Source organism: Manihot esculenta, chromosome 10 (genome assembly GCF_001659605.2).
Source record: "Manihot esculenta cultivar AM560-2 chromosome 10, M.esculenta_v8, whole genome shotgun sequence".
In the NCBI taxonomy this organism is placed as follows: Eukaryota; Viridiplantae; Streptophyta; class Magnoliopsida; order Malpighiales; family Euphorbiaceae; genus Manihot; species Manihot esculenta.
The window spans coordinates 26,711,089-26,738,861 of record NC_035170.2 but is presented as its reverse complement, the minus strand read 5'-3'; the positions used below and the strand labels follow the sequence as shown (position 1 = coordinate 26,738,861).

Genomic DNA, 27,773 nt, shown 5'->3' with positions numbered 1-27,773 from the left:
GCAATCTTTGAAAATATGACCATACTTATTGCAGTAATGACATTACATAGACTTCAAACCATTTTTTTTCTAGTAATCCTTCTCCAAATGATTTATTTTTCTACAGGTTGGACAAGGTGAAAAATTATCCCTTTTTGTAGCACTACATCGAGTTTTAGGTTGCTTTCCCTATTTTCCTTTATTGGATTTCAGCACTTACTTTCCTGTCTATTTTGCAACAAATGCCTCCCTATTTTAAACTTCTCCACAACTTTTTTATCTAATAAATCTTCATCCAACAACCTGATTTTGTTGACCATAACCATCAATCTATCTGTGCACTCCTTCAGAGTTTCAGATTCTTTCATTTTTAGAACCTCAAACTCCCTTCTCAAATTGAGAACAATCATCTATCTTGAGCTTTCAATTCTTTAGAACTCGTCTGTCCCAAACTTCTTTTACAGATTTACAAGTTATAATTCTTGTGAAAATTACGTTAGATACGGAGGTATAAAGACATGACTGAGCTTTGAATCTCTTAGCATACTCTTCACATTAAGCTTTGATATTAATAAATTTATGTATAATAATATTAATAAATTTATGTATAATAATATTAATAGATTTTAAAGTTTGAAAACTGACTCTCTCTTTTGAAAGAAAAAATTATTTTCATAAAATAATTTAAACTTTTTAAAAATATTTTTACTGTAAAAATTATAAAAAAATATTTTCTGTAAAATAATATAAGAAGCGAAGTCAATAAATATGGATTAGGTATCATCTATTCATATAAATAAAGCTGAGACGAGCAAATAAAACTTGGTTTGTTAATCCAATTAACTAAATTAATTTTCCAATTAATAATTTAAAAAGATTTCCATTACAAAAATGACACTTTCTTTGTCTTTTTCATTACAGCTATCCATCGCCAGCTCTTCCACAATGCTACCAATTAAAGCCCACATTAATTAAAAACAATATTAATCAAATTAAGAAAAACCAAAAGTTGACGACGAAAAATGTTAGAGTAGATTTGATATTAATTCTTTTTATTAAATAAAGGCTTTATTAATTTGTTTAAAGAGAATAATTTATATTTAAAAAATATTTTCATAACAAGTACACTTTCTTAATGTATTTTATAAAAAGTATTTTTTAAAAAACCTATTTTCATTATTTCATTTTTTCATTATAATTTAAAACACTATTGAAAAAAATTAAAAATTTATTAATTTTTATATTTATATCTTAAATTTTAAATTTTAAATAATAAAGTCAATTATTTTCATATTTTACTTTAATTTTAATTATATTTTAATTAATTTTTTTATTTAAAATTATTTTTAAAAATTTATTAAATAAAAATTTAAATATTTAAATTAAATCATAGGCATATCGAGATAACGATATTTTAGATTTATATAAACGAAAAAGATAATAGGCAAATTGTTTGATAAAAATCATAATAAAAATTATTGTAAATTGTTGTATGTGACCTTTGGTTCATGTTTTAAAAATTTTGGAAGGTCATAATATATTTTACTTTTTCTCTCTGTTAATTTATACTTCTTTTAGAAAGGAATTTCTAGACTTTTCAATGGCTAAAATATTTTTTCGGGTTTTTAGCACTTATATTATCTTTAGAGTTTTTTAGCTTGAGTATTTTTCATGAGCGTTTCAGTTTCTTTATCAAGCTTTTTTTTAGCACTTTAGTCTGTATATTGCTCCAAACTTTTTAGTCCTGATTCTTTATTCGACCTCTTTTGGCTTTTTATATTATTCCAGGTTCTTTAGCTGAGCTTTTCGCTCTCTATGAGATTTCAGGCTTTTACTCCCGACCTTAGTATGAGTAACCTGCTTCTTGAGCGTGTTTCAGGCTTTTCTGCCCTTAAGCGTCTTTCGAGCTTTTGGCCCTAATTCTATTTCCAAGAATTTTTTACTCTTATGCGTTTTTTGAACTTTTTAGCCTTGATTTATTATCTGAGTTGTTTTCGCTTTTCTCGTGTTTCGGTCTCTTCTGCCCTTATTTTTAGTTTGAGCTTTTTGGATCTTCGCATTATTCCAAATTTTTGGCCCTGATTACTTTTACACCCGAACTCTTTTGGCAGGTTTATATTATTCTAAGCTCTTAGCCTGAGACCACTTCCGAGCATTTTTGCTTTTTGTACTGTCTTCCAGGATTTTTACCCTTAAATGTCTTCCAAGCGCTTAGCCTTATTTTTACGTCTAAGTGTTTTTTGCTTCTTGTGAATATTTCAGGCTTTTACCCTTATACGTTTTCTAGATTTTTACCTTTGAGTCTGCTTTCGAGCGTTTTGCCTTTTCATTTCTTCTGGATACTTAGCCTTGATTTCACTTTCATGGTCGTTTAACACTGATTTTGCTTTCGAGCACTTAGCTTTGATTTCACTTTTAGGTTTTGTGCCTTTATCATGCTTTCGTGGGCACTTAGCCTTGATTTTGCTTCCAGGCTTTTGAGCCCTTATCATGCTTCCATGGCCACTTAGCCTTAATTTCACTTCTGAACATTTTTGCTGTTTTTGTTTTTGCTGTTTTGTTTCTTTTAGGCACTTAGACTAGAATCTATTTCCGTGGGCATTTAGCTCTGATTTTGTTTCTGGGCACTTAGCCCTGATTTTGCTTCCGGGTATTTAGCACTAATTTCGCTTCCAGGCTTTTGTGTCTTTATCATGCTTCCGTGGGCATTTAGCCCTAATTTTGCTTTCGGGCTTTTGAGCCCTTATCTCGCTTCCGTGGGCACTTAGCCTTGATTTTACTTTCGAGCATTTTTGCTCTTCATGCCTTCCAGGCAGTTAGCCCTAGTGCTTTCTTCTGACCATTTTGCTCATTCACACCTTCCGAATGCTTAGCCCTGAGTTCACTTCTAGGCTTTTTGCCCTTGGTGTGCTTCTAAGTGTTTTGCTTCTTCACGCGTTCTGGGTACTTTTTGGGGATTCAAGCTCATGGCCTTACTGACGAGTTTTCGATATTCAAACTCATGGCCTTACTGGTAATTTTCTTGAGATTTAGACTCGTGACGTTATTGGCGATTTTTTAGGGATTCAAGCTCGTGGCCTTACTAGCAATTTTTCGAGATTCAGGTTCGTGGCCTTATTGGCGATTTTCCGGGGATTCAAGCTCGTGGCCTTACTAGCAATCTTTTAGGTGTTCAGGCTCGTAGCCTTATTGGGATTTTTCGGGATTCAGGCTCGTGGCTTTATTGGCGATTTTCTGAGATTCAAGCTTGTGACCTTACTGGCGATTTTTCAGAGATTCAGACTCGTGATCTTACTGGCAATTTTCTGGAGATTTAGGCTCGTACCCTTATTGGTGATTTTTTGAGATTAAGACTTGTGACTTTATTGGCGATTTTTCAAGAATTCAGGCGTGTGGCCTTACTGACGATTTTTTGGGATTCAGTCTCGTAGCCTTACTGGCAATTTTTCAGAATTCAGGCTCGTGATTTTACTGGCGATTTTTTGAGATTCAGGCTCGTGGTCATACTGGCGATTTTCTGGGAATTCAGACTCGTAATCTTACTGGCGATTATTCGGAATTCAGGCTCGTGGCCTTACTGGCAATTTTTGGAGAATTCAGGCTCGTAGTCTTACTAGTAATTTTTTGGGGATTTATACTCGTGGCCTTACTAGCGATTTTCCCGGGGATTCAGGCTCATGGCCTTACTAGCGATTTTTCAAGATTAAGGCTCATGGCCTTACTAGTGATTTTTCAAGATTCAGCCTCGTGGACTTACTGGCGATTTTTTGGAATTCAGAATCGTAGACTTATTGGCGATTTTTTGAGATTTAGACATATAGCCTTACTTAGGGGTGAGCAGAATTCGGTTCAAACCGAAAAAACGACTGAACCGAACCGATTTGAAAATTTGGTTCAGTTTTTTATATATTTCGGTTCGGTTCGGTTTTTAATTTTAAAAATTTTGGTTATTTCGGTTCGGTTCGGTTTTGATCAGAAAAAAACCAAAAAAACCGAACCGAACCGATTAATGATAATAATATGTTTTTTCAATAATATAGAAAAATTAAATCATATTAAAATTAAAATATTTTAATTAAATTTTAAAATAATAAAAATAAAGTGTAAAAAATAAAAAAAATATTAAAAATCCAAACCGATCAAACCGAACCGAATCGAACTGAATCATACCGGTTCGGTTCGATTCGATTTCTGACCAAAATCGGTTCGGTTCTGTTTTTATAAACACTAAAATTTCAGTTTTCGATTTATTCGGTTCAGTTCGGTTTTGAACCGAACCGACCGAATGCTCACCCCTAGCCTTACTGGCGATTTTTTGAAATTCAGGCTTGTGGCCTTTTTGGTGATTTTGGGCTTATTAGCCTTTATTTTACTTTTGAAATTTATCTACGAGATAAAAATAAAAACTTGCACTGCATATATATATGTAATGAAAATACTCATTTCCAGTTAAGCAATATTTGTTAATGAATACTGAGACATGGAACACACTTAACTTCATATTCCAAATGGACATAAATATCGGTTTTGACCAATTATATCATCTTGTTAGATTCAATGAATAAAATCGTTTAATAATTTTTAAATCATATAGCAGCATACTTTAAACAAATAAAACCCTTTCTTGGTGAGTTTATGATAATATTAATCGCAGATAAAAACTTTTTAAGCTACTTCAGTATATTATCGTATTTCAGGTTCATGTACTCAAAGTTTTCATCTAAAATTATAGATTTTTTTACTAGTTCATAATAGTAAAAATACTTTAGGTTAGAGAAATAACAATATGACTTGGGTGACTCGTGCACGTCACTTCTCTTCCATGATTGGTGGATTGCCCTTGTGTCGCTTTTTCTTCTTACATCAACATTTTTCTCTATTTGATTTTCACCGTGTGGCTTTTAGATGCAGCTAGTGATTCCTAGGTCTTTTCACCATCTCTCTTTCTTTCAGTTTTTCTTGTTGTTAGCTTTTCGTGGTTTGTCACGTGGATCTCAATAGGTTTTTTTGAAAATTCTGGCGACAGGATAGTCTCCTTCGTTCCCCACAGACAACACTAATTGATAAGTCTGAGATCCAACAGAAAAGGAGATGGATACACGTGCACAGGAGGTTTGTTTCAATGAGTTGACTGTAAATCTAGGAGATGGATACACGTGCACAGGAGGTTTATTTCAATGAGTTGACCGTAAATCCAGGATTGGTTTCATTAGGTCCCTCCATATTAGACCTTGAGGAAGGGGACCTGTAAGATAGAAAAAGACGGTTAGGGGTCCACCGAAGGTACCCGGTGGAGACCTTCTAATGCTCAAGTCGGATCAAGGATTATGTGAGGTTCATAAGATAAAAAGAAAGTAAACAATAAGATAGTCAAAAGCAACTTTCAGAAGGCGTGATAGCGGTTATCGAAGCCGTCAAAAATAAACCTATTAAACAATCAACAATTAACTTGCAGATAGTGGTAATAGGGTCGAACCACAGGGATTTGACACCAAAGATCTTCCTAATAATGACTAAGGCGAATAAATAACAAATAAGTAAAAGAGGGGGTTTATTTTGATGAATTAAATCTAAAAAGCAAGAGAGAGCAATAATTTAAATAAATGAGAAATTCAATGGTAGAAGGATTCTAGTTGAAGTATGGATCTATTTCAATTTGTTTAGAATTGATCATTGATTATTTAATACTCATATTTTGATTCAATAAATTAGTTTTGGTTGTGGAAGACGCTTCTCACAACCAAATTCCTCCTTAGTTCTAGTTTGATTAGGAAACGTTCGCTAATCAAACACTAACCAACAAGTTGCCAAGGAACGTCCTTGGGGCTTTTAGCATCGAACAACTGTTGATTGCATTAAGACTTAGAGAAACCTAATTCTATCATTGCCAACCGCATGGTCAAGTCTAGATTATGTAACTGATTATATTTGTGTTCAAATAATCTAAGCAATTACGGACCTAAATCATTCAAACAATTTATTACTCGAGCAATTTAAAAGCAACGGGCCCTTATTGATTCTAAAAGCAAAGCAATAATTATAGAAAGATCAGGTCGCATAAATATTGAAAGCAAATAAGAGTTTAACAATGGAGTTTTAAATCTCCGAATTCATCATAAATCTGAAATTTCCAACTTTAACTAGAAAAGAATTGTTTAGCCACTCATGGCGGACTAAATCACAAAAGAAAGAAGGAAAAGAAGAAAAGAAGAAGTTGTTGTCTTCTGCAGTATTTCCGAAGGTGGGAAGATGATCTCTTGCTGGTTTGATTGCTGTCCATTGTATAGGTGAAGAGTCCAAGTTCAATTAGGGTTTGGAATCCCTATTTTGACTTAGTCTTTGTAGTCTTTAATTCCTCTTTTGTCTTTGAATTTTGTTGTAGATGGAACTCTTTTGGTTGAAAGATCTCCTCGTAGCTTTTGGAATTGAGCTAGTAGTGTTTGAGGTGGATTTGGACTTCTTTTCTTTTGAATTCTGAATTTCTGCTCTTTTTCCCGCGCTGCTGTATTTTCTGGCGTCAGTGTGATTTGGGCAAATCGCTTGCCCAAATCGTTTCTGCCTGTTGCCTCCAGGTTTCTGCCTTAACTTTTTGCTTCTGATTTCTGCGGGTGATTTGGCCAAATCACTTTGACCCAATCACTTTTTCAGCTTTTTCTGCACTATTTCTCCAACTTTCCATTTTCTTCCTTTTCTACAAAAACATAACGAAAACATAAATTAAGATAGAAAAATGTGTAATTAAATAGTAATAAATATAATAAAAATGAGGCTAAATTATGCTTGATCAAGGCGTATCATTTTAGGATCTTCAGTTCTTCAGAGTGAGAAAGAGAAAGAGGGAGAGAGAGAGCCAGTCACTGTTTGAGTTTGATTAGGGATATATATATTGGTTAGTCATACTGTTGACCTCTAGCGTCAAGTCTCATTATATCTCACGTGAGCCTTCTTGCCTAACACGCCATCCATTAATTGAGGACATGTTTAGCCCATATCTTGTTTGCTGTGTACATCACGTAAATCAAACTTTCGACCTGCTTATCTAATGCGTCGGAGGAGACTAAAGTGGTCGTCTATGGTGTAGGAGATCGATATCTGGTCCTGGTTCTATCAAATCATACTTGGGTTATACGGCCATTATAAAAGTCGATAGTTTCCACATTGAGTTCTTGTGTGTATTACGAGCACAGGAGTAATTGGGCAGCTCGTTGTAAGGGAAATACGGGAACGCTAAAGGACCGACCTTTATACTTTATAGGTCGGGCTTTTATAACCCCGTTAAATTAAATGGAGAGATTCATGCATATCTTCTAATTATATATACAAGTATCACAATCTTAAAAAATCTTATTTTTTATACAATATCTGTAATACCCGGCTAGAGTCCGGCATCGGAATTCCTATAGTTCGGTGGAATCTCGGGTGTCGGAACCCTCTATAAGGGTAATACATATGTTTTAAAAATGTTTTAAGATTGATTTTTATGTTTTAAGGTGTTAAAGGATTGAGTTTTTGAATGAAAAACACCAAGGCAGAAAAGTCCATGTTCGGCCGCCGAAGGTCACTTTCGGCCGCCGAACCTGCATGGCATTCGGCTTCACATTTGGCCGCCGAAGGTGGTCTGGCCAGCCACCTATAAATGGTCAAAGGTTGGTGATTTGGGTCATTTCTTCCATTTTTGCCAACCAGAGGTGAGGCTGAAGTCTCCTTGGATGATTTTTCATGTTTTCTTCAAATCATTCAAGTTTTAATGAGTTTTATGTTTATTTTGAAGTTTTGAGCAAAGTTTGGAAGTTTGAAGGTTGTGGGAGAGATTTCTTCACAACTCCACGTTGGGATCGTTTATACTCTCATTTGGAAGAGGTAAGTGGAGATCCTGAACTTCCTTTCTTGATTTTTGAAAGATTTATGAAGTTTTGATGGGTAGAAATGCATGTTAGGTTTTGGAGGAGTTTATGAAGGGTTTTGTGTATATGCATGATTTGATGAGTTGTTTGAGGTTTTAGAGTAGTTTTTGACCTCTATATACATGTTATATGCTATGTGCTAGTTGGGAGTAGTTGATATGCATGTTGGGTAAGATTTGGGGTAAGTTTGCATGAAGCAGAGCATGTTCTGCCCAACTGGCGAAAGCCAGGTTCGGCCGCCGAAGGGAGTTTCGGCCGCCGAACCCCTTGTGGAGGCAGTTTCGGCTGCCAAAGCTTGCTCCCGAAAGCTAGGCTTTCGGTTTAGAAAGAGACTTTCGGCCGCCGAAAGTAGAGGTTCGGCCGCCGAAAGTGCATGAGTTTCGTCTCTGGACGAGACATTCGGCCGCCGAAGGTGCCGCCGAACATGCATGAGTTTCGTCTCTGGAGAGGGGTTTCGGCCGCCGAACCTGCCGCCGAAAGTGCCCTGTCCAGCCTTTCTTTGCTTGTTTTGCATGATTGTTTTATGTTGTTCTAGGGGGTTTTGGGGGAGTTGTTTAAGAGTCTTAATAGTATCTGTTTGGTACCTCATTTGAGTCCACCTATGTAGGTTCGGACCAGAGGAACCGAGGACCTCAGCAGTAGACAGCTGCAGCAGAGTCAGTTTAAGGTGAGTAGAACTAAACCATGTTTTAAAATTAAATTCAAGCATAACTCATGCATCATGATTGCTATGAATATTTTAGGTTGTTTTGCATTAGTTCCACGAAGTTGATGCATTGCACACTATGTTGATGATGTGGATGAATGTTGAATGATCCATTAGCTCCTCTATGTATGATGATGAAAGTCCAAGGCTGCCCATGTCCTCGCGTCCTGGCACCCCATATGTTTGCATGCTGATGAAAGTCCAGGGCTGCCTCATGTCCATGCGTCTTGGCAATTGTATGATATAAGTGATAGCCTGCGGAGCCCCGTCGAGGGCCGGGCATAGGATGAGGGGGCTAATGGTGACAAGGTTCATCCGTTATGTGAAATGTTTGAGTTATGATGCATTACATGAAGCATGTTAATATGAAAATGTCACATGTTTCTACTCACTGGGCTTTATAGCTCACCCCTTTCCCTTTACCCCCAGTTTGCAGGTGTGGGACAGTTCAGGGAGTTGACAGTGTCAGAAGAGGTGTGATTATGTAATAGCTAGTGGTGGACATGTATTTGATGTACACAATGTAATTATGGAAGAGATGTTTATAAATGTTGAGAATGATGTATAGTATTGTGCTTAGCCCAGTTTTATGTTAATCCCTTTTGTTATACATGGTCAATTATGTTATGTCTAATAAATGAGTATGAGTATCCAGGCTTAACACATATAGTAAGGCCCCAACTAGAGCTTTGATGAGTGCTCTGGTTAGGGGGTTTGTATACATGTTACAGTATTAGTGCACGCACAGGTTAAGCCGGGAAACAAAACAAAATTTTTACAGGAAATGTCTGATCATGTATGGGATCTATACAGGTATACAGAGAGTATAGGAGGCTTGCTACGGGTCCCGGCGGCCTTATGCCGATCTGGATCCTAGCGCCGGTAATGGTCCGAAGTCCGGGCTGTTACAGATTGGTATCAGAGCACTAGGTTCACATGGTCGGACCTATAGTGCATAGGGCTCAAAGATGATATAGAAGGGCAAGCACAATAGGAAAACATGTCCACTAGGATAGGATGTTGAGTTCTGTCCTTTTGATGATGATGTGAATAATATGATATGCATGTTTTATATGTGATGAGGGTTCATGTGTTTTCACATGAACCATATGATACTGATGTTTTGTGTTGTGCTGTTTTCTCAGAAAATAAGATGCGAGGAACTCGTCGATCTACCCGATTGGCTAGAGTACCACCTCAGGACGAGGGTACAGATGCCCGTCCTCCTGTTTTGCCTAGGTCCATGTCAAGCAGGCCTAGTAGAGAAAGAACGTCAAGGGACCCTAGAAGGTCTTTTGATGGAAGCAGAAGGGGAACAATGCAAGGTGGAGTGTCTATGGAGGTGGAAGATGATAGGGATGTGGAGCGAAGAATGGATAGCAGTTTGGGTATCGGTATGTCTGAGGAAGGCATGGGTGAGTCGCAAGGAGGCTCTCAGGCCTCAGAGTTTGTTTCACCACCCCAATACCCACCTTATCCACAGTATCCGGGATATCCGATGGGAGGTACGTCGGAGTATCCTAGCTTTAATCCTTATCCATCTTATATGCCATATCCACCATTCTATCCACCACCATACCCCCAATATCCTATGTATCCACCCCCATCTCATCATCCAGAAACAGTAAACCCTATATCAGGAGACGTTGCACCTTCATCAACACCAGAAGAACCTATGGCCCCAGAAATCCCAATACCACAGCCTAGTTCATCCAGAAGGGGCAAGGTCAAAATGACCGCTTATCTGAAGTTGGGTGCTCCCCAATTTGATACAGGTGACGATCCGTTTGAATATCTTAAGACGGTGAAGACACTTACAGATGAGCTAGGGGCTGACGATACCAGAGCCATTCAGATGGCAGGATTCTCATTGAAATGTAAGAAAGCTAAAGAGTGGTATCGAAGCTATGTGGAGCCGAGGATTGACAGTCTAACCTGGGAAGTGTTTGCTAACGAGTTTGCGGGATGGGCTTTTCCCGATAGCTCGAGGGAGATGAAGATGTTAGAGTTTGAACAATTGAGGCAGGGTGATGAGATGACCGTGGATGATCTTGCTGACAAATTTATGGAGCTTTTGCCTTTCTCAGGGCAATCTCTAGATACTGATCAGAAGAAGTCCAGAAGGTTCATTATGAAGTTAAACTCCAGGTATTCCTCCTTAATACAGTCAGCTGAGAGGGAGAGCTTCCATACCATAGTCGATATGGCGCGGAAAATGGAGGCAAGTGCTATCATAGAAGGGAAGGTCAGGCAGACAGTGGCTCAAACTGCAGTACCCAAGGCAGCAGGAAGGGGGAAGATGGACAGGTCCAAGTCTAAAAAGAGTAAGTTCTGGAACAAGTTGAAGTCCGGATTGGGAATGGGAAGTAGTTCAAATCCTGGTTCGGGAAATCAAGTGTGCATGAGATGTGGGAAGTTTCACCGAGGAGTTTGTCGAGCTGGGACAAATGCATGTTTTAGATGTGGACAAGAGGGGCATATGGCTCGGGATTGTCCTAGAACAGTTCCTATGGCACAGTCTCAGCAGACGGGTTCTGGCAGTGTAGCTCAGCCAGTAGCCCCAGCACAAACTCAGGCTAGCAGCAGAGGTAGAGGAAGAGGAGCAGCCTCTTCTTCAGCAGCAGCAGGTTCCCGAGGTGGAGGTCCTGTAGCCCCAGCACGGATCTTCACGATGACGCAAGAGGAGGCTAACACATCTAACACAGTGGTGGCAGGTAATCTCATCATTGGGTGTTCTGATGTGTATGCTTTGATGGACCCCGGTGCTACTCACTCTTTCATTGCTTCTAGAGCCGTAGAGAGGTTGGGTTTGATAGTGTCTGGGTTAGAGTGTCCTCTCTGGGTCAGTGGACCCAAATGTGACCCATCAGTAGCAGAGTCAGTCTGCAGGTTCAGTCCAGTGTTCATAGAGGGTAGATGCCTTCCAGCTGACCTGGTGGTTCTAGATTTGACAGATTTTGACGTCATTCTAGGGATGGATTGGCTATCTACATATGGTGCTACTTTGGACTGCAGAGACAAGGTAGTTAGTCTTAGGGATCTGGATGGGTCAGTATGTGTCTTCAGAGGAGACAGGAGAGGGACGCCTAGAGGCTTGATATCAGCCCTTCAGGCTCGCAGATTGTTGAGGAGGGGTTGTCAGGGGTTTCTAGCTTATGTGAGAGAGCTAGATAAACAGGTTAGGGAACCAGCTGCAGTACCAGTAGTTAATGAGTTTTTGGATGTGTTCCCAGAAGAGCTTCCAGGACTACCACCTGATAGGGAAATAGAATTCGAGATAGAATTGATGCCTGGTACCAGACCGATCTCTATTCCTCCCTACAGGATGGCACCAGCAGAATTGAAAGAGCTGAAAGAGCAGCTGCAAGAGTTGGTAGATAAGGGTTTCATCCGCCCTAGTACCTCACCTTGGGGTGCTCTAGTACTCTTTGTCAGAAAGAAAGATGGATCCCTTAGACTTTGTATCGACTATAGACAGTTGAATAAAGTCACTACCAAGAATAAGTATCCTCTGCCAAGGATCGACGATCTATTCGACCAGCTAGCTGGGGCAGGTTGTTTTTCTAAAATAGATCTGAGATCAGGATACCACCAGCTGAGAGTAAGACAGGAAGATATTCCAAAGACAGCCTTCAGGACCAGATATGGGCACTATGAGTTCCTGGTAATGCCGTTCGGGTTGACTAACGCCCCTGCAGCATTTATGGACCTCATGAATAGAACTTTCAGGGAGTACCTGGATCACTTTGTGATCGTCTTTATAGATGATATTCTGGTGTACTCCAAAGATGCAGAAGAGCATGCCCATCATCTGAGGACAGTTTTGCAGACCTTGAGAGAGCATAGCTTGTATGCTAAGTTCTCCAAGTGTGAGTTTTGGTTAAGGAGCATTTCTTTCTTGGGGCACGTTGTATCAGCAGACGGAATAGAGGTAGACCCTAAGAAGATAGAGGCTGTAGCTAATTGGCCTAGACCCACCACGGTGACAGAGATTAAAAGTTTCTTGGGTTTAGCCGGCTACTACAGACGGTTTGTGCAGGATTTCTCAAAAATCGCCGCTCCTATGACCAAGCTAACCAAGAAGAGTCAGAAGTTCGTGTGGTCAGACCAGTGTGAGGAAAGTTTTGAAGAGCTCAAGAGGAGATTGACGACAGCACCAGTGTTGGCTTTACCAGTCAGTGGTGAGGACTTCACAGTATTCTGTGATGCGTCCAGAGTAGGGTTAGGTTGTGTACTGATGCAGAATGACAGGGTGATAGCTTATGCTTCTAGGCAGTTGAAGAAGCATGAGTTGAATTACCCTACACATGACCTAGAGATGGCAGCAGTTATTTTTGCACTCAAGATGTGGAGACATTACCTTTATGGAGTTAGATGTGAGATCTTCACAGAACACAAAAGTTTACAGTATATCTTGAGTCAGAGAGAACTGAATTTGAGGCAGAGAAGGTGGGTAGAGCTGCTTAGTGACTACGATTGTAAAATTCAGTATCATCCGGGTAAGGCGAATGTTGTGGCAGATGCCTTAAGCCGGAAATCACTTGGCAGTTTATCCCACATAATAGCAGAGAGACGACCAGTGGTGTCGGAGTTTCATAAACTCTTGGAGGAAGGGCTGCAGTTAGAGTTATCTGGTACGGGTGCTTTGATAGCCCAGATGAGGGTAACACCAGTGTTTCTAGAGCAGGTGGCTCAGAAACAGCACGAGGACCCAGAATTAGTGAAAATTGCCAGGACTGTTCAATCAGGCAACAGTGCTCAGTTCAGATTTGATAATCAGGGGATCCTCCGTTATGAGACTCGTCTATGTGTACCAGATAACAAAGAGCTAAAGGAAGACATTATGAGGGAAGCTCACAGTGCAAGGTATAGTATTCACCCTGGTGCCACCAAGATGTATCAAGATTTGAGAAGAGTATATTGGTGGCCAGCGATGAAGAGAGAAATGGCACAGTATGTGTCAGCCTGCGAGACATGTCAAAGGGTGAAGCTAGAGCACCAGAAGCCGGCTGGAATGCTTAACCCACTGCCTATTCCAGAGTGGAAATGGGAGAACATAGCCATGGACTTTGTAGTGGGGTTACCGACGACGTCTAACAGGCTAGATTCCATCTGGGTGATTGTGGATAGACTGACTAAATCTGCTCACTTCATTCCAGTTAGGAGTAACTACTCTGTGGACAAACTTGCGCAGATATATGTTGAAGAGATAGTAAAGTTGCATGGAGTTCCTGTATCTATAGTTTCAGATAGAGGACCTCAGTTCACCTCCAGGTTCTGGCGGAGTCTGCAAGCTGCTATGGGCACCAGATTAGATTTCAGCACTGCTTTCCATCCACAGACGGACGGTCAGTCAGAGAGGACCATCCAGACGATAGAGGATATGTTAAGGATGTGTGTGTTAGACTTTGGCGGTTCTTGGAAGCAGCATCTACCTCTGGTGGAGTTTGCTTACAATAACAGCCATCATGCTAGCATAGGGATGGCTCCTTATGAAGCTCTGTATGGAAGGAAGTGCAGAACACCAGTTTGCTGGGAAGAAGTAGGAGAGAAGGCCCTGGCAGGGCCGGAGTTAGTTGAGATTACCAGCAGGATAGTGCCCATAATCAGAGAAAGGATTAGAACTGCAGTTAGCAGACAGAAGAGCTATGCAGATGTTCACAGGAAACAGTTAGAGTTCCAGGAGGGGGATATGGTATTGCTGAAGGTGTCTCCAATGAAGGGAGTGGTTCGGTTTGGGAAAAAGGGTAAACTGGCTCCGAGGTATATTGGTCCCTTTGAGATCTTGCAAAGGATCGGAAAGGTATCGTATAAGCTGGATTTACCTGCATCGATGGAGAGAATTCACCCGGTTTTCCATGTTTCTATGTTGAGACGGTTCGTGCCTGATCCGAGTAAGGTTCTTAGTGAACCTGACGTAGAGATCCTCGCTGATCTCACCTATGTAGAGCAGCCAGTACGGATCTTGGACACGCAGATTAGAAAGCTAAGGAACAAGGAAATACCGATGGTGAAAGTTCTGTGGAACCACCACAATCTCGAGGAGTGCACGTGGGAGACACGAGAATCTATGCTCCAGCAATACCCATATATGTTTTGAGGTTAGTTAGCTTTCCCCTTTTCTATGTGGTTACATGTTTATATGATGTGTTAGGAACATTCGGGGACGAATGTTCTTAAGGGGGGAGAATGTAATACCCGGCTAGAGTCCGGCATCGGAATTCCTGTAGTTCGGTGGAATCTCGGGTGTCGGAACCCTCTATAAGGGTAATACATATGTTTTAAAAATGTTTTAAGATTGATTTTTATGTTTTAAGGTGTTAAAGGATTGAGTTTTTGAATGAAAAACACCAAGGCAGAAAAGTCCATGTTCGGCCGCCGAAGGTCACTTTCGGCCGCCGAACCTGCATGGCATTCGGCTTCACATTTGGCCGCCGAAGGTGGTCTGGCCAGCCACCTATAAATGGTCAAAGGTTGGTGATTTGGGTCATTTCTTCCATTTTTGCCAACCAGAGGTGAGGCTGAAGTCTCCTTGGATGATTTTTCATGTTTTCTTCAAATCATTCAAGTTTTAATGAGTTTTATGTTTATTTTGAAGTTTTGAGCAAAGTTTGGAAGTTTGAAGGTTGTGGGAGAGATTTCTTCACAACTCCACGTTGGGATCGTTTATACTTTCATTTGGAAGAGGTAAGTGGAGATCCTGAACTTCCTTTCTTGATTTTTGAAAGATTTATGAAGTTTTGATGGGTAGAAATGCATGTTAGGTTTTGGAGGAGTTTATGAAGGGTTTTGTGTATATGCATGATTTGATGAGTTGTTTGAGGTTTTAGAGTAGTTTTTGACCTCTATATACATGTTATATGCTATGTGCTAGTTGGGAGTAGTTGATATGCATGTTGGGTAAGATTTGGGGTAAGTTTGCATGAAGCAGAGCATGTTCTGCCCAACTGGCGAAAGCCAGGTTCGGCCGCCGAAGGGAGTTTCGGCCGCCGAACCCCTTGTGGAGGCAGTTTCGGCTGCCAAAGCTTGCTCCCGAAAGCTAGGCTTTCGGTTTAGAAAGAGACTTTCGGCCGCCGAAAGTAGAGGTTCGGCCGCCGAAAGTGCATGAGTTTCGTCTCTGGACGAGACATTCGGCCGCCGAAGGTGCCGCCGAACATGCATGAGTTTCGTCTCTGGAGAGGGGTTTCGGCCGCCGAACCTGCCGCCGAAAGTGCCCTGTCTAGCCTTTCTTTGCTTGTTTTGCATGATTGTTTTATGTTGTTCTAGGGGGTTTTGGGGGAGTTGTTTAAGAGTCTTAATAGTATCTGTTTGGTACCTCATTTGAGTCCACCTATGTAGGTTCGGACCAGAGGAACCGAGGACCTCAGCAGTAGACAGCTGCAGCAGAGTCAGTTTAAGGTGAGTAGAACTAAACCATGTTTTAAAATTAAATTCAAGCATAACTCATGCATCATGATTGCTATGAATATTTTAGGTTGTTTTGCATTAGTTCCACGAAGTTGATGCATTGCACACTATGTTGATGATGTGGATGAATGTTGAATGATCCATTAGCTCCTCTATGTATGATGATGAAAGTCCAAGGCTGCCCATGTCCTCGCGTCCTGGCACCCCATATGTTTGCATGCTGATGAAAGTCCAGGGCTGCCTCATGTCCACGCGTCTTGGCAATTGTATGATATAAGTGATAGCCTGCGGAGCCCCGTCGAGGACCGGGCATAGGATGAGGGGGCTAATGGTGACAAGGTTCATCCGTTATGTGAAATGTTTGAGTTATGATGCATTACATGAAGCATGTTAATATGAAAATGTCACATGTTTCTACTCACTGGGCTTTATAGCTCACCCCTTTCCCTTTACCCCCAGTTTGCAGGTGTGGGACAGTTTAGGGAGTTGACAGTGTCAGAAGAGGTGTGATTATGTAATAGCTAGTGGTGGACATGTATTTGATGTACACAATGTAATTATGGAAGAGATGTTTATAAATGTTGAGAATGATGTATAGTATTGTGCTTAGCCCAGTTTTATGTTAATCCCTTTTGTTATACATGGTCAATTATGTTATGTCTAATAAATGAGTATGAGTATCCAGGCTTAACACATATAGTAAGGCCCCAACTAGAGCTTTGATGAGTGCTCTGGTTAGGGGGTTTGTATACAGGTTACAGTATTAGTGCATGCACAGGTTAAGCCGGGAAACAAAACAAAATTTTTACAGGAAATGTCTGATCATGTATGGGATCTATACAGGTATACAGAGAGTATAGGAGGCTTGCTACGGGTCCCGGCAGCCTTATGCCGATCTGGATCCTAGCGCCGGTAATGGTCCGAAGTCCGGGCTGTTACAATATCAGCCATTATCCAAGCCGTTCAACAAAACAATTTTATTATGTTTAACAACCTTATGCTGCCTTCAAGTGCACAACACAAACTAAAAACCCTATCTCCATCAAAATATATCAACCCAAATACTTCACTAATCCAAAAATTACTAAACAAAATTACAAAATTCCATAAATATTTATGGGGTTCTTAATATTGAATGCTCATAAACACACATCTATCACATAGTTCAAGCTGAAGAAATATTATAAGCCAAAACCTTGCACAAAAGGAAGTTGCAAAAGCTCCTCAGCAGATGGACGATCATCTGGATTAACTTGCAAGCACTTCTTGATAAAATCTCGTGAATGCTCTGACGGAAGATCAGGGAGATCTAGCAATTTCCCACTTTCCATCACGTGTGGAGGTTTCCTTGTTAACATCTCCAAGACTGTGCAACCAAGGCTCCAAATATCAGCTTTAAATCCATATTGATTGCCCCATTTAGCAACCTCAGGAGCCATCCAACCTCGTGTCCCATAGTAAGAAGTCTTCATAAGAGTGTTTAATTCCATCACTTTTGCCAATCCAAAATCTGCAATTTTTACGCCACCTTTTTCATTCACTAATATATTTGCACATTTGATGTCTCTATGAGCAACATTTCGCTCATGGAGATACTTTAGACCTTCCAGTATCTGCTTGGTGTAGTATGAAACCTGGGAATCTTCTAATTTAAAATTTTCATACTGTAGCCGTTAAACTTGTTTTGATTTAAAGTTATTTATTTTATTAATTTTACTTAGTCAGCTGTGAATATTTGGTAGTGCCTAGTTTATAGGGAATAATGATGTTACTGCAGATTATTGAGCAAATCTGTTGCAACAGATTATAGTAGCTCTGCTTATAAATTTGTGTATCTATTTTAGAGGTTATCATCGTGTGATCAATACAAAAGCTCTTTTCCTCTAACTTCTGTGTTCTAGTTTTATACTCAAATAATTTGCTAGCAGTTTTGTTCTTAGGTACTCTGATTATCTAACACTTGGTATCAGAGCCTTAAGATCAAGGCCTTACTACATGTCTCACATTGAAGTTGAGAAAGCATTGAGAGAGCAGAGAGTGAGAGAACAAAAAGAGAAAGAGCAAAAAGATAGTGGAGAAACCTCTAATGAAATGAATTCTTCTACAGGTACTGATGTAGCCCTGCTCCCTGAAAAAGAAGGTTCAGTAACCTTGAAGTATCCCTTGCTGACAAAAAGCAATTATGCAGCATGGGCTATAAAGATGGAAGTCTTTATGATGGCTCAAGGTGTGTGGGACGCAGTAGAGTCACCGGGTCCAGTTGATAAACGGAAAGATAAAATGGCACTAGCAGCCATTTATCAAGGTATAGGAGAAGATACCTTGCTTCAATTGGGCGCAAAGAAAACTGCGAAGGAGGCATGGAACATGCTGAAAACCATGAACCAAGGGGCTGACAAGGTGAAAGAGGTTCGAACTCAGACTTTGTGGAGAGAGTTCGAAGCTTTGAAGATGAGTGAGTCCGACAATGTTGACGATTTTTCAAGTAAGCTCACAATTAACGTCAACAAGTTAAGGAGTCTCGGAAACACTGTAGAAGAAGAGAAAGTGGTCAAGAAGATGTTACGGTCTGTTTCATCGAAATTTCTTCAGATCGCGTCAACCATTGAAGAATTTAGTGACCTATCCACCAAGTCAGTTGAGGAGGTGATAGGTTCACTCAAAGCTCACGAAGAGAGACTGCTGAGTTGTGGCGGCAGATCTGATGAGACGGTTCTTCTTACTAGAGCAGAGTGGAAGGCGAAGGAAGATGCCAAGAAGAACAAATGTAAATCAAAAGAGACCACCAGTTCAAGAGGTGGATATGGAAGAGGACGTGGTAGAGGCAGGAATTACAGTAATCATCAAAGAAAAGAAGATGATTCACAACAGTCAAAGAAAAAATTTGACAAGTCAAAAATCAAATGTTATGGGTGCGGAAGAATGGGGCATTTCGCATCAGAATGCACCTCAAAGGAGAAGGAGGAGCAATCAAATTTGACCGAAAGAGATGATGAAGAACAGTCCCTGTTGATGGTTGAAGCTGTTGAGGTAAATAATCAGAATTCGGATCAAATTTATTTTGAAGAATCTACCCTGATGATTGAAGCTGTTGAATTGAATGGAGAACAAGAAGTGTATGTTGCTGCCACAAATGGGAGTTTGATGAAAGGAGCAGGTTGGTATCTCGACACAGGAGCTACTAATCATATGACAGGTGACAAAAGTTGTTTTGTTGAAATTGATAATACAATTTGTGGCAAGGTTAAATTTGGTGATGGTTCTGTAATTAATATACATGGTTTTGGGTCAGTAATGTTTCAATGTAAAAACGGTGAACATCTAACCCTAACTAATGTATATTATATCCCAAAATTAAAAAGTAATATAATTAGCCTTGGCCAAATTGATGAAAGTGGTGGCAGAATTTCCATTGGAGGAGGAATTCTAAAAGTCTATGACAACACAAATAGACTTATAATCAAAGTGGAAAGGCAACAAAACAGACTGTATATCGCAGAATTGCAGATTGCAGAGAAGATTTGTTTGATGACCAGCATCGGTGAACCAAATTGGCTTTGGCATGCTAGGTATGGCCACCTAAACTTTCAAGCTTTGAAGAAGCTGGCTAAAGAGAAGATGGTGAAAGGATTGCCAAATATCACACTTCCAAATCAAGTCTGTGATGGGTGTGTGCTGGGCAAACAACATCGAAAACCTTTCCCACAAGCAACGATGTACAGGGCCAAAGAGAAACTTGAACTGGTGTATGGCGATCTCTGCGGTCCAATCACACCGACAACAGCAGGAGGTAATCAGTATTTTATGCTTCTTGTAGATGATTATTCACGTTACATGTGGATCTTATTATTGAAAAGCAAGGGTGAAGCATATGAAGCTTTCAAGATATTCAAGAAGAAAGCTGAAGCTGAGTCAGATACAAAGCTGAATTGTTTCAGAACAGATCGTGGTGGTGAATTCCTCTCATCTGACTTCAAAAAATTTTGCGAAGATGAGGGGATTAAGCGCCAATTGACTGCACCTTACTCCCCGCAGCAGAACGGTGTTGTAGAAAGGCGAAATCAGACTGTGGTAGAAATGATGAGAAGCATAATGAAAAGCAAGAAGGTTCCAGCAAACTTATGGGGTGAAGCAGCTAGAACTTCAGTCTATTTGTTGAATAGATGTCCAACCAAGAGTGTTGAAGGTATGACTCCTTATCAAGCTTGGTATAACAAGATACCAAATATACAACATTTAAGAGTATTTGGTTGTCTTGTTCATACCAAGACAGTGAAATCCCATATTGCTAAGTTAGATGACAGAAGTGAAAAAGGAATTTTGCTTGGTTATGAAGATGGCTCTAAGGCATATAGAGTTTATAATCCCAGCAAAAGAAAAATCTTAATCAGTAGGGATGTGATTTTTGAAGAAAATGAAAGCTGGCCATTTGATGAAGAGAAGGAACAACAAGACTGTACAGAGATGTTTACCGTACAGATAAATGAATTAGGGGGTGAAGGCATACTTGAAGCAGCAGATGCGTTAAAAACTTCTTCAACGCAATCTACTTCCCCAGGTACACCAATTTCAGAAGAAAATTCTCCTCTAATTCAATCACCTTCTTCAGCTATTTCAGGTTCAGAAACGAGCTCCACTCCACCAAAGAAATTCAGATCGTTGCAGGAAATTTATAATGAAACTCGTCAAATTGATGAAGAAGCTGGGTTGTGTTTCTTATCAATGGAGGAACCAACACGCTTTGCAGAGGCAGTAAGTGACGAGAATTGGAAGCGAGCTATGGAATCTGAAATTGATTCCATTCAAAAGAATGGAACTTGGGAGCTATCTGAGTTGCCGAAAAATCAAAAAGCAGTTGGACTCAAATGGGTTTTTAAGCTGAAGAAGGATCCAAACGGCAAGATCATCAAGCATAAAGCCCGTTTAGTTGCAAAGGGATATGTGCAGAAGTATGGAGTTGATTACAAGGAGGTCTTTGCTCCTGTAGCAAGAATTGAAACTGTCAGAACAATCCTTGCTTATGCTGCTCAAAAACAGTGGAGAGTTCACCATTTGGACGTGAAGACGGCATTTTTAAATGGAGAATTAGAAGAGGAGGTGTATGTGAGTCAACCAGATGGCTTTGTTGACAAGAATAATCCACAGAAGGTGCTGCGTTTACACAAGGCACTATACGGTTTAAAACAGGCACCGAGGGCCTGGAATGCTAAACTGGATCAAAGTTTAAAGTCACTTGGTTTCAGCAAATGTTCGTTTGAACATGCTCTATATATGAAGAAGGAAGGAAAAGATGTTACAGTGGTGGGAATATATGTTGACGATTTAATTCTCACCGGCTCAAATGGGAAGCTAATTGAAACATTCAAATTAGAGATGATGAAACTGTTTGAGATGAGTGACTTGGGTCTGCTGAGTTACTATCTTGGAATTGAGGTAAAACAAAATTCTGATTGTATATCTCTTTGTCAAGCAGGTTATGCAATCAAAATTCTTGAAAAAACAGGGATGCTTAGTTGCAACAGTACTCGTATTCCAATGGAGCCAAAAAGCAAGCTAAAAAAACAAGACGGTGAGCCACTAGTTGATGCCACAAAATATAGAAGAATTATTGGGAGTCTGAGGTATTTGGTGAACACACGCCCAGACCTTGCGTACTCTGTTAGTGTAGTCAGCCGGTACATGGATGCGCCAACGGTAACACACATGAATGCTGTGAAGCAAATCTTAAGGTATATAAGAGGAACTACTGGTTTGGGTGTTGTTTATAAGAAGAATCAAGGAAATGAAGAACTCATAGGTTACAGTGATAGTGACCTTGCTGGAGATACTGATGATAGGAAAAGTACCTCTGGAATCATTTATTTTCTTGGAGAAAGTCCAATTACATGGGTTTCACATAAGCAAAGAATTGTAGCATTGTCTTCATGTGAAGCTGAATATATAGCAGCAACAGGTGGAGCTTGTCAAGGGATTTGGCTCACAAAGATAATTCAAAGTTTGAGTGGAGATGATCAAGTCAAACCAGTTCTGAAGGTTGATAACAAATCAGCTATTTCGTTAGCCAAAAATCCAGTCTTCCATGACAGGAGTAAGCATATAGATACAAGAGTTCATTTTATCCGTGACTGCGTTCAACGAGGAGATGTTCAGCTTGAATATGTGAAGACTGAAGAACAAATAGCTGATTTACTGACAAAACCACTTGCTCGACAAAGATTCATTGAATTAAGAGACAAAATTGGTGTCAAACAAGTTTAAGGGGGTGATTGTAGCCGTTAAACTTGTTTTGATTTAAAGTTATTTATTTTATTAATTTTACTTAGTCAGCTGTGAATATTTGGTAGTGCCTAGTTTATAGGGAATAATGCTGTTACTGCAGATTATTGAGCAAATCTGTTGCAACAGATTATAGTAGCTCTGCTTATAAATTTGTGTATCTATTTTAGAGGTTATCATCGTGTGATCAATACAAAAGCTCTTTTCCTCTAACTTCTGTGTTCTAGTTTTATACTCAAATAATTTGCTAGCAGTTTTGTTCTTAGGTACTCTGATTATCTAACACATACACACGTTGGAGGGAACCTGTAGTTACAAGCTCCAGAAAAATATAGAGATCCCGTTCACGCTCCTCCATGCCATAGTATTTGACTATATTTGGATGTCTTAACTGACATAATAAGCGAATTTCATCATAAATTTGCTCAATGTTTACCTCAGGTTCAATTTTTATTTCCTTTATGGCAAAAAAGAAACCGCCAGGAGCATATCCTTCAAACACTTTTCCAAATTTTCCCTCTCCGAGACGCTTACCCTTTTGCCACTTCGGAATATTAAGCTTTTGTAGATTGAACTGCCAGTATTTAACATAGTTACAGTTTAATAGATCAAGATTTAGAGATTTGATGAGTATGGAAAAGTAAAGGGAAACAATAGTTATACTAGAGTAACACAAAGGAAATTCTGCTAGCACATACCTTTAAGTACCTGTACGTCAGGGGATCACTTTCATTATCTTGGGGCATCAAAGCATCATTTTGCTTGTCCTCAAGATTCTCATCAGAATTAAATTCAAGTTCTATGCTTCCTTTTAGAACTAGGTTAAGGTCTTCAGGCTCTATTCCATTATCAGATAGCTGTTGGAAGATTGATTTTTCAAAAACACTATCAAAGCCCTTTTTGAAAAAGCGTATCTTTTCTGCTATTGACTTGATAAATTCATTCTGAATTTGATCATCATCATGAAAAGGTTCCTTATAGGCCTCGTTATTGTAAAAAGATGGATCTGCATCCCTTACGTCTTCTACGGAAATATCCTTTCCAGCCAGTTGCAAAAGAAAGACACGATGAAGAGCAACACCTACGTGTACTTCATGCATCAATGCCAATGCAATCGCCTTACCACAAATTTCAAAACAATCCCAGTGAAATGGCTCTGGCTCCAATTCTGCATTGAATTAAAGGAAAGAAAATCTATAGTTCTTACATATAACACACCTATTATGGTTTAGTTTGAACTAAAATTGATACTAAAGAAAAGTTCTATATTTGAGGGAGCAAAGCAAGGTGGTTTTATGAGATGGTACAAAATAATCATGAACTTATGATTCGAGAAAATGAAAGCCTATCCTGGAAAGAAAATATGAATTTGTAGCAAAACATTATAAATCAGTCATTCTGAATTTAAAAAAGCAAAACAAGAACAGTAATAATTATGGATGGTAATTCAGGAAAATATAAAAGAGGTGCGATCTTACCAGGATTAGGATAGAATTTTGTTGGATCATTTGGGCACGCCAGAAAAAGACGATTTTGTGGTTTGAATAGAATTTGGCACAACTTGCATAACCAATCCTGCAATACTTGAGAATCTGTAAGATCCTTCTTTTTGAATTTCTTATACAGCTTTACGTCTAGATATCTAGACCAGCGAATAAGAGGATAATAGAGCTCTGCGTCGTATAATTTTTCCTCAGGGATCATCTTCATCATGAGTAAATGTATCATGGATTCAGAATCAGGCACAGCACTGTGCTCAAGAAGCCAAATATAATCATCTTTCCTTGTAAAGTTTTTAATCATCAGTTGCAGTGAACACTTATGACCCTCTAATACCAGCCCAAACTCATCTCTACCACCCTTCACAAGCTGAGACATGCTGTTCAATTCTTTCAGAATGGCGCCATACAAAAATGAAATAGAACGCATTGCATCATTAAATACCAAAGCATCAGTATATGTCGATACTTGTACTATAAGCAGCAGACGACTAAGATGCGCCTCCATTCTTTTCAATACTTCTCTAAATCCAAATTTAATTGCTCTATTCGAGGCCCGAACTATCTTTTTTGTACGCTTATCATCCTCATTATCAACCTTACGCTCATCATCCTCATTATTAACCTCATCATCTTCATCTGTCTCATCATCATCATTATCAACCTCACCATCTTCATCTGTCTCATCATCAACATTATCAACCTCACCATCTTCAGCGGCTCCCGCCTGACCAACAATTGCTTGACATAATGCGCGTGAGAATGTCCGGAAGTCCCGAAATTGAATTTTCAAAGACTGAACGTGTGCGGTCGGGTAGGTGGTCTCGCGCAATCCATGTAATAGGGCTCCTAACGACTCTTTAAAAAACACTAAAATTTCGTGCATTGTGAGTAACCCATTATTGAGATGTATCTCATCCTTACCTATTTCCAGCAATTTTCTTAGAGTAGTCCGGCATGACAGATACAGAGGATCTTTATTAGATACCTCCCTAAGCAAATTACAAAATTCTAACACTAAAAGTGCTTTTTCATCACCAAGAAGCTTATCTGCACTCATCAGTAAGTGATTCATTGAAAACCTTATTAAAAAATCAGCATAGTATTTGTTACCTTCAATTGGTGACTTATAAAGCATAACCATAGTCGCAGGGACAGAATACAAATTAAGAATCTCCAAACCCTCTTCTGGGAGTCTAAACTCCTCGAGAATGTTCTTGTAATCATGATCCGAGACATCTTGATCTTCGGAGACAGATTCCCCTTGGCACATGCGGCAAAAGTTTGAACTCATTTTGTGAATCTTTTGGAGAAGTGCTGATGATTCGTCCGAGTCGTCCCACCTGAGTTCTACCTTCAACTCCAGCCAAGCTTCGTTTTCAATTAAGCAGTCTTCGAGTGTGTGAAGACACTGATCTAGTTGCTTCCCATTGTGGAATAATTTCTGCTCTGTAACAGGGATTCTAGCTGCCACCAGAATTTTCTCATGGATAGACTTTATTGAATCATTAGATTCTGCATGGATTTCTATCGTTGGATCTTCCGAATTCATCCTCTTCACGGATAATTTGACAGGTTTACGTCCCATTTTCTCTCGATGAGAGGTTTTCAATGGCTTTTCAGTAGGACAAACAAAACGGTAACACACAAAGTTTGCAGGTCTCCGCACTTGAGCAAAAATGGGAAGATTATTATATGCACCTCAAATACTAACTCGTCAGGTTGGCGTGGCGCGGGAGATTTCTTATTTAATTTTTAAATATTATTATTATTAATAATTAAGTTTTTATATTTTTAAAAATTTATTAAAATATATTTATTTTTTATTAATAAAATAATATTTTTATTTTATTTTTTATTAAAAATTAATAAAAAATAAAAAAAAATTAAAATTCAATTTTAATCTTAAATAAATTCTCATATTTAATTTCTGAATATTATTATTATTAACAAGTTATTATTTATATTTTTAAAAATATATTAAAATAATTTTATTTTTTTAAAATATATTAAAACACATTTATTTTTTTGTCAATAAAAAAATAATTTAATTTTTATTATATTGTTAATATATAAAAATAGGTGAAAAATTATTTTATTAATAAAAAAATAAATATATTTTCATAAATTTTTTAAAATTAAAAAATTAATTTATTAATAATGATAATATTTAAAAATTAAATAATAAATTTCTTAGAAAATAATATTCATTATTCTATAATTTTTATATTAATTGTCTAAAAATTAGTGTTATTTTTAATTTTTAAATATAATTAATATATATATTAATTATTATAACTTTATTTAATTTTATTTTATTTATAAAATAAATATTTAAAGTATTCTTAATATATAATAAAATTAATATTTTCAAAATAAATATAATTAAAAAAGTAATAAAAAATTATATTTTAATATATATAATAAAATAAACAAAATTATAAAATAAAAAAATAATTATTAATTTACAAATAATAATTAGTAATCTAGAAATCTTTTGACTCTTTTGACTCCTGCCTGTGAACACAGATAAACACCGGCAATGCTAGATATCATATTTATTAAAGAAATGAACAACAAACGTTCCAAGGGATTTTTATATAATAGTTTTAAAAAATAAAAAAACTTGTGCTAATAAATTAAAGGAAATATGAGGGACTAAAATGTAAAATTTTATGAATTGAGGGTTCATCAATATAAATTATCTGGTATATTTATGCAATATTTTAAGTGCATGAGCATAGCTTTTGATGAGTATATTTTTTTGATTGATTATTTTATTATGACGTGTGATACATTTGATTAATTAAAGCAGCACTAAGGAAAATTCTACGCTACTTTAGAGGTACCAGGTCAATTTAAATTTCTATACGGTTTTAAAATATGAATCAATTGGCTAGTTGGTTCGGGTTATTATTTTATGAATTTTTATTATTTTAAAATAATTAATAATATAGTAAGTTAGTAACTAAGGGATTACTTTCTCTTCTTCTAGAGTAAATTAGACAAATTTTTATATTAATAAATTTATGTATAATTATACCAGTGAGTTTTTGAATGTAGAATATATTTACGGAGATCGGTGTATGATGATAAATTAAAATTATATATAATAGTTAATATAAAATTATTAAATAATTTAAATTAATTATTTTAAGAAAATTATTTGTGATAGTTTGAATTTTAACTGTTTTAATTGATATTAAAATTATTTTAAATCAGATAAATTATATGAAATTAATGAGTTTATAAATAAAAGGTTATTTGTGTGATATGAGATAGAGCTATCAAAGATATTAATAAATTATAATATCTGAATATCCTACTTAAAAGTCTGGTCCTGATTCAGTAATTGTATTCAATTTAATTGAAATGAGAATGTCATAAATTTAAATAGAGTATAACGGTCAGCTATTTGGATGTTGAAAATATTTTATGAGAAAATGACTATCCATGTGAGATGAGATAGAGTCACCAAAATTACTAGTGATACTTATTTAGTAATTATATTCGATTAAATTGCGACCAGAACTTTACAAAATTAGCATGATAGAGTGTAAGAGTCGACTGTTTAGATATGGAAAAGGTTCCGATAAATTGATAAATTAAAATCGTATATAATAATTAGTACGAAACTATTAAATAATTCAAATTAATTAGTTTGAGTCAAATAAAAATGAGTTTAAAAATTATTTGAATTAATTTAAAAATTAGACGGTTTTAAAAATAATATTAATAGATTTTAAAGTTTGAAATGAAAAAATTATTTTCATAAAATAATTTAAATTTTTTAAAAAATATTTTAACTATAAAAATTATAAAAAATATTTTTCCTAAAATAATATAAGAAACGAAGTCAATAAATATGGATTAGGTATAGTCTATTCATATGAATAAAGATGAGAGGAGCAAACAAAACTTGGTTAGTTAATCCAATTAACTAAATTAATTTTTCAATTAACAATTTAAAAAAGATTTCCATTACAAAAATGACACTTTGTC

At 37.7% G+C, this 27,773-nt stretch overlaps 4 protein-coding genes across 4 annotated transcripts in view; all 4 read right to left on the bottom strand.

The window, feature by feature from the left end:
- LOC110624545 (mitogen-activated protein kinase kinase kinase 1) overlaps positions 1 to 23,906 on the bottom strand; it is an 87,042-nt gene extending 63,136 nt beyond the window's left edge. Inside the window, exon 1 of the mRNA XM_043960540.1 lies at positions 23,751 to 23,906. The gene's annotated coding sequence lies outside the window, so the exon portion shown is untranslated. The remainder of the gene's footprint in view (positions 1 to 23,750) is intronic.
- Positions 1 to 27,773, bottom strand: part of LOC110624546 (mitogen-activated protein kinase kinase kinase 1) — a 96,306-nt gene that overhangs the window by 50,880 nt on the left and 17,653 nt on the right. The window lies entirely within an intron of this gene.
- On the bottom strand, positions 17,178 to 18,019 carry LOC122724833 (mitogen-activated protein kinase kinase kinase 1-like). Its single transcript, XM_043960714.1, has 2 exons — positions 17,984 to 18,019; positions 17,178 to 17,660 (listed from the first exon to the last, which is right to left on the bottom strand). Exons 1-2 carry the CDS (start codon positions 18,017 to 18,019, stop codon positions 17,178 to 17,180), a joined length of 519 nt encoding a protein of 172 aa, XP_043816649.1.
- LOC110624288 (E3 ubiquitin-protein ligase UPL5-like) lies at positions 22,535 to 25,359 on the bottom strand. The gene is made up of 4 exons (XM_043960713.1): positions 23,751 to 25,359; positions 22,971 to 23,440; positions 22,709 to 22,846; positions 22,535 to 22,663 (listed from the first exon to the last, which is right to left on the bottom strand). The coding sequence occupies exons 1-4, from the start codon at positions 25,357 to 25,359 to the stop codon at positions 22,535 to 22,537; spliced, it is 2,346 nt and encodes a 781-aa protein (XP_043816648.1).

Bases quoted from the DNA above. Each gene is read 5' to 3' on its own strand.
- LOC110624288 (XM_043960713.1), bottom strand. From the start codon at position 25,359: ATGGGACGTAAACCTGTCAAATTATCCGTGAAGAGGATGAATTCGGAA. The intron at 22,847-22,970 runs GTATGTGCTAGC...AAATACTGGCAG, and splicing joins TGACGTACAGGTACTTAAAG to TTCAATCTACAAAAGCTTAA. The intron at 22,664-22,708 runs GTAAACATTGAG...TTATTATGTCAG, and splicing joins AAATAAAAATTGAACCTGAG to TTAAGACATCCAAATATAGT.
- LOC122724833 (XM_043960714.1), bottom strand. From the start codon at position 18,019: ATGCTTTCTCAACTTCAATGTGAGACATGTAGTAAG. The intron at 17,661-17,983 runs GCCTTGATCTTA...TAACGGCTACAG, and splicing joins AATGTGAGACATGTAGTAAG to TATGAAAATTTTAAATTAGA.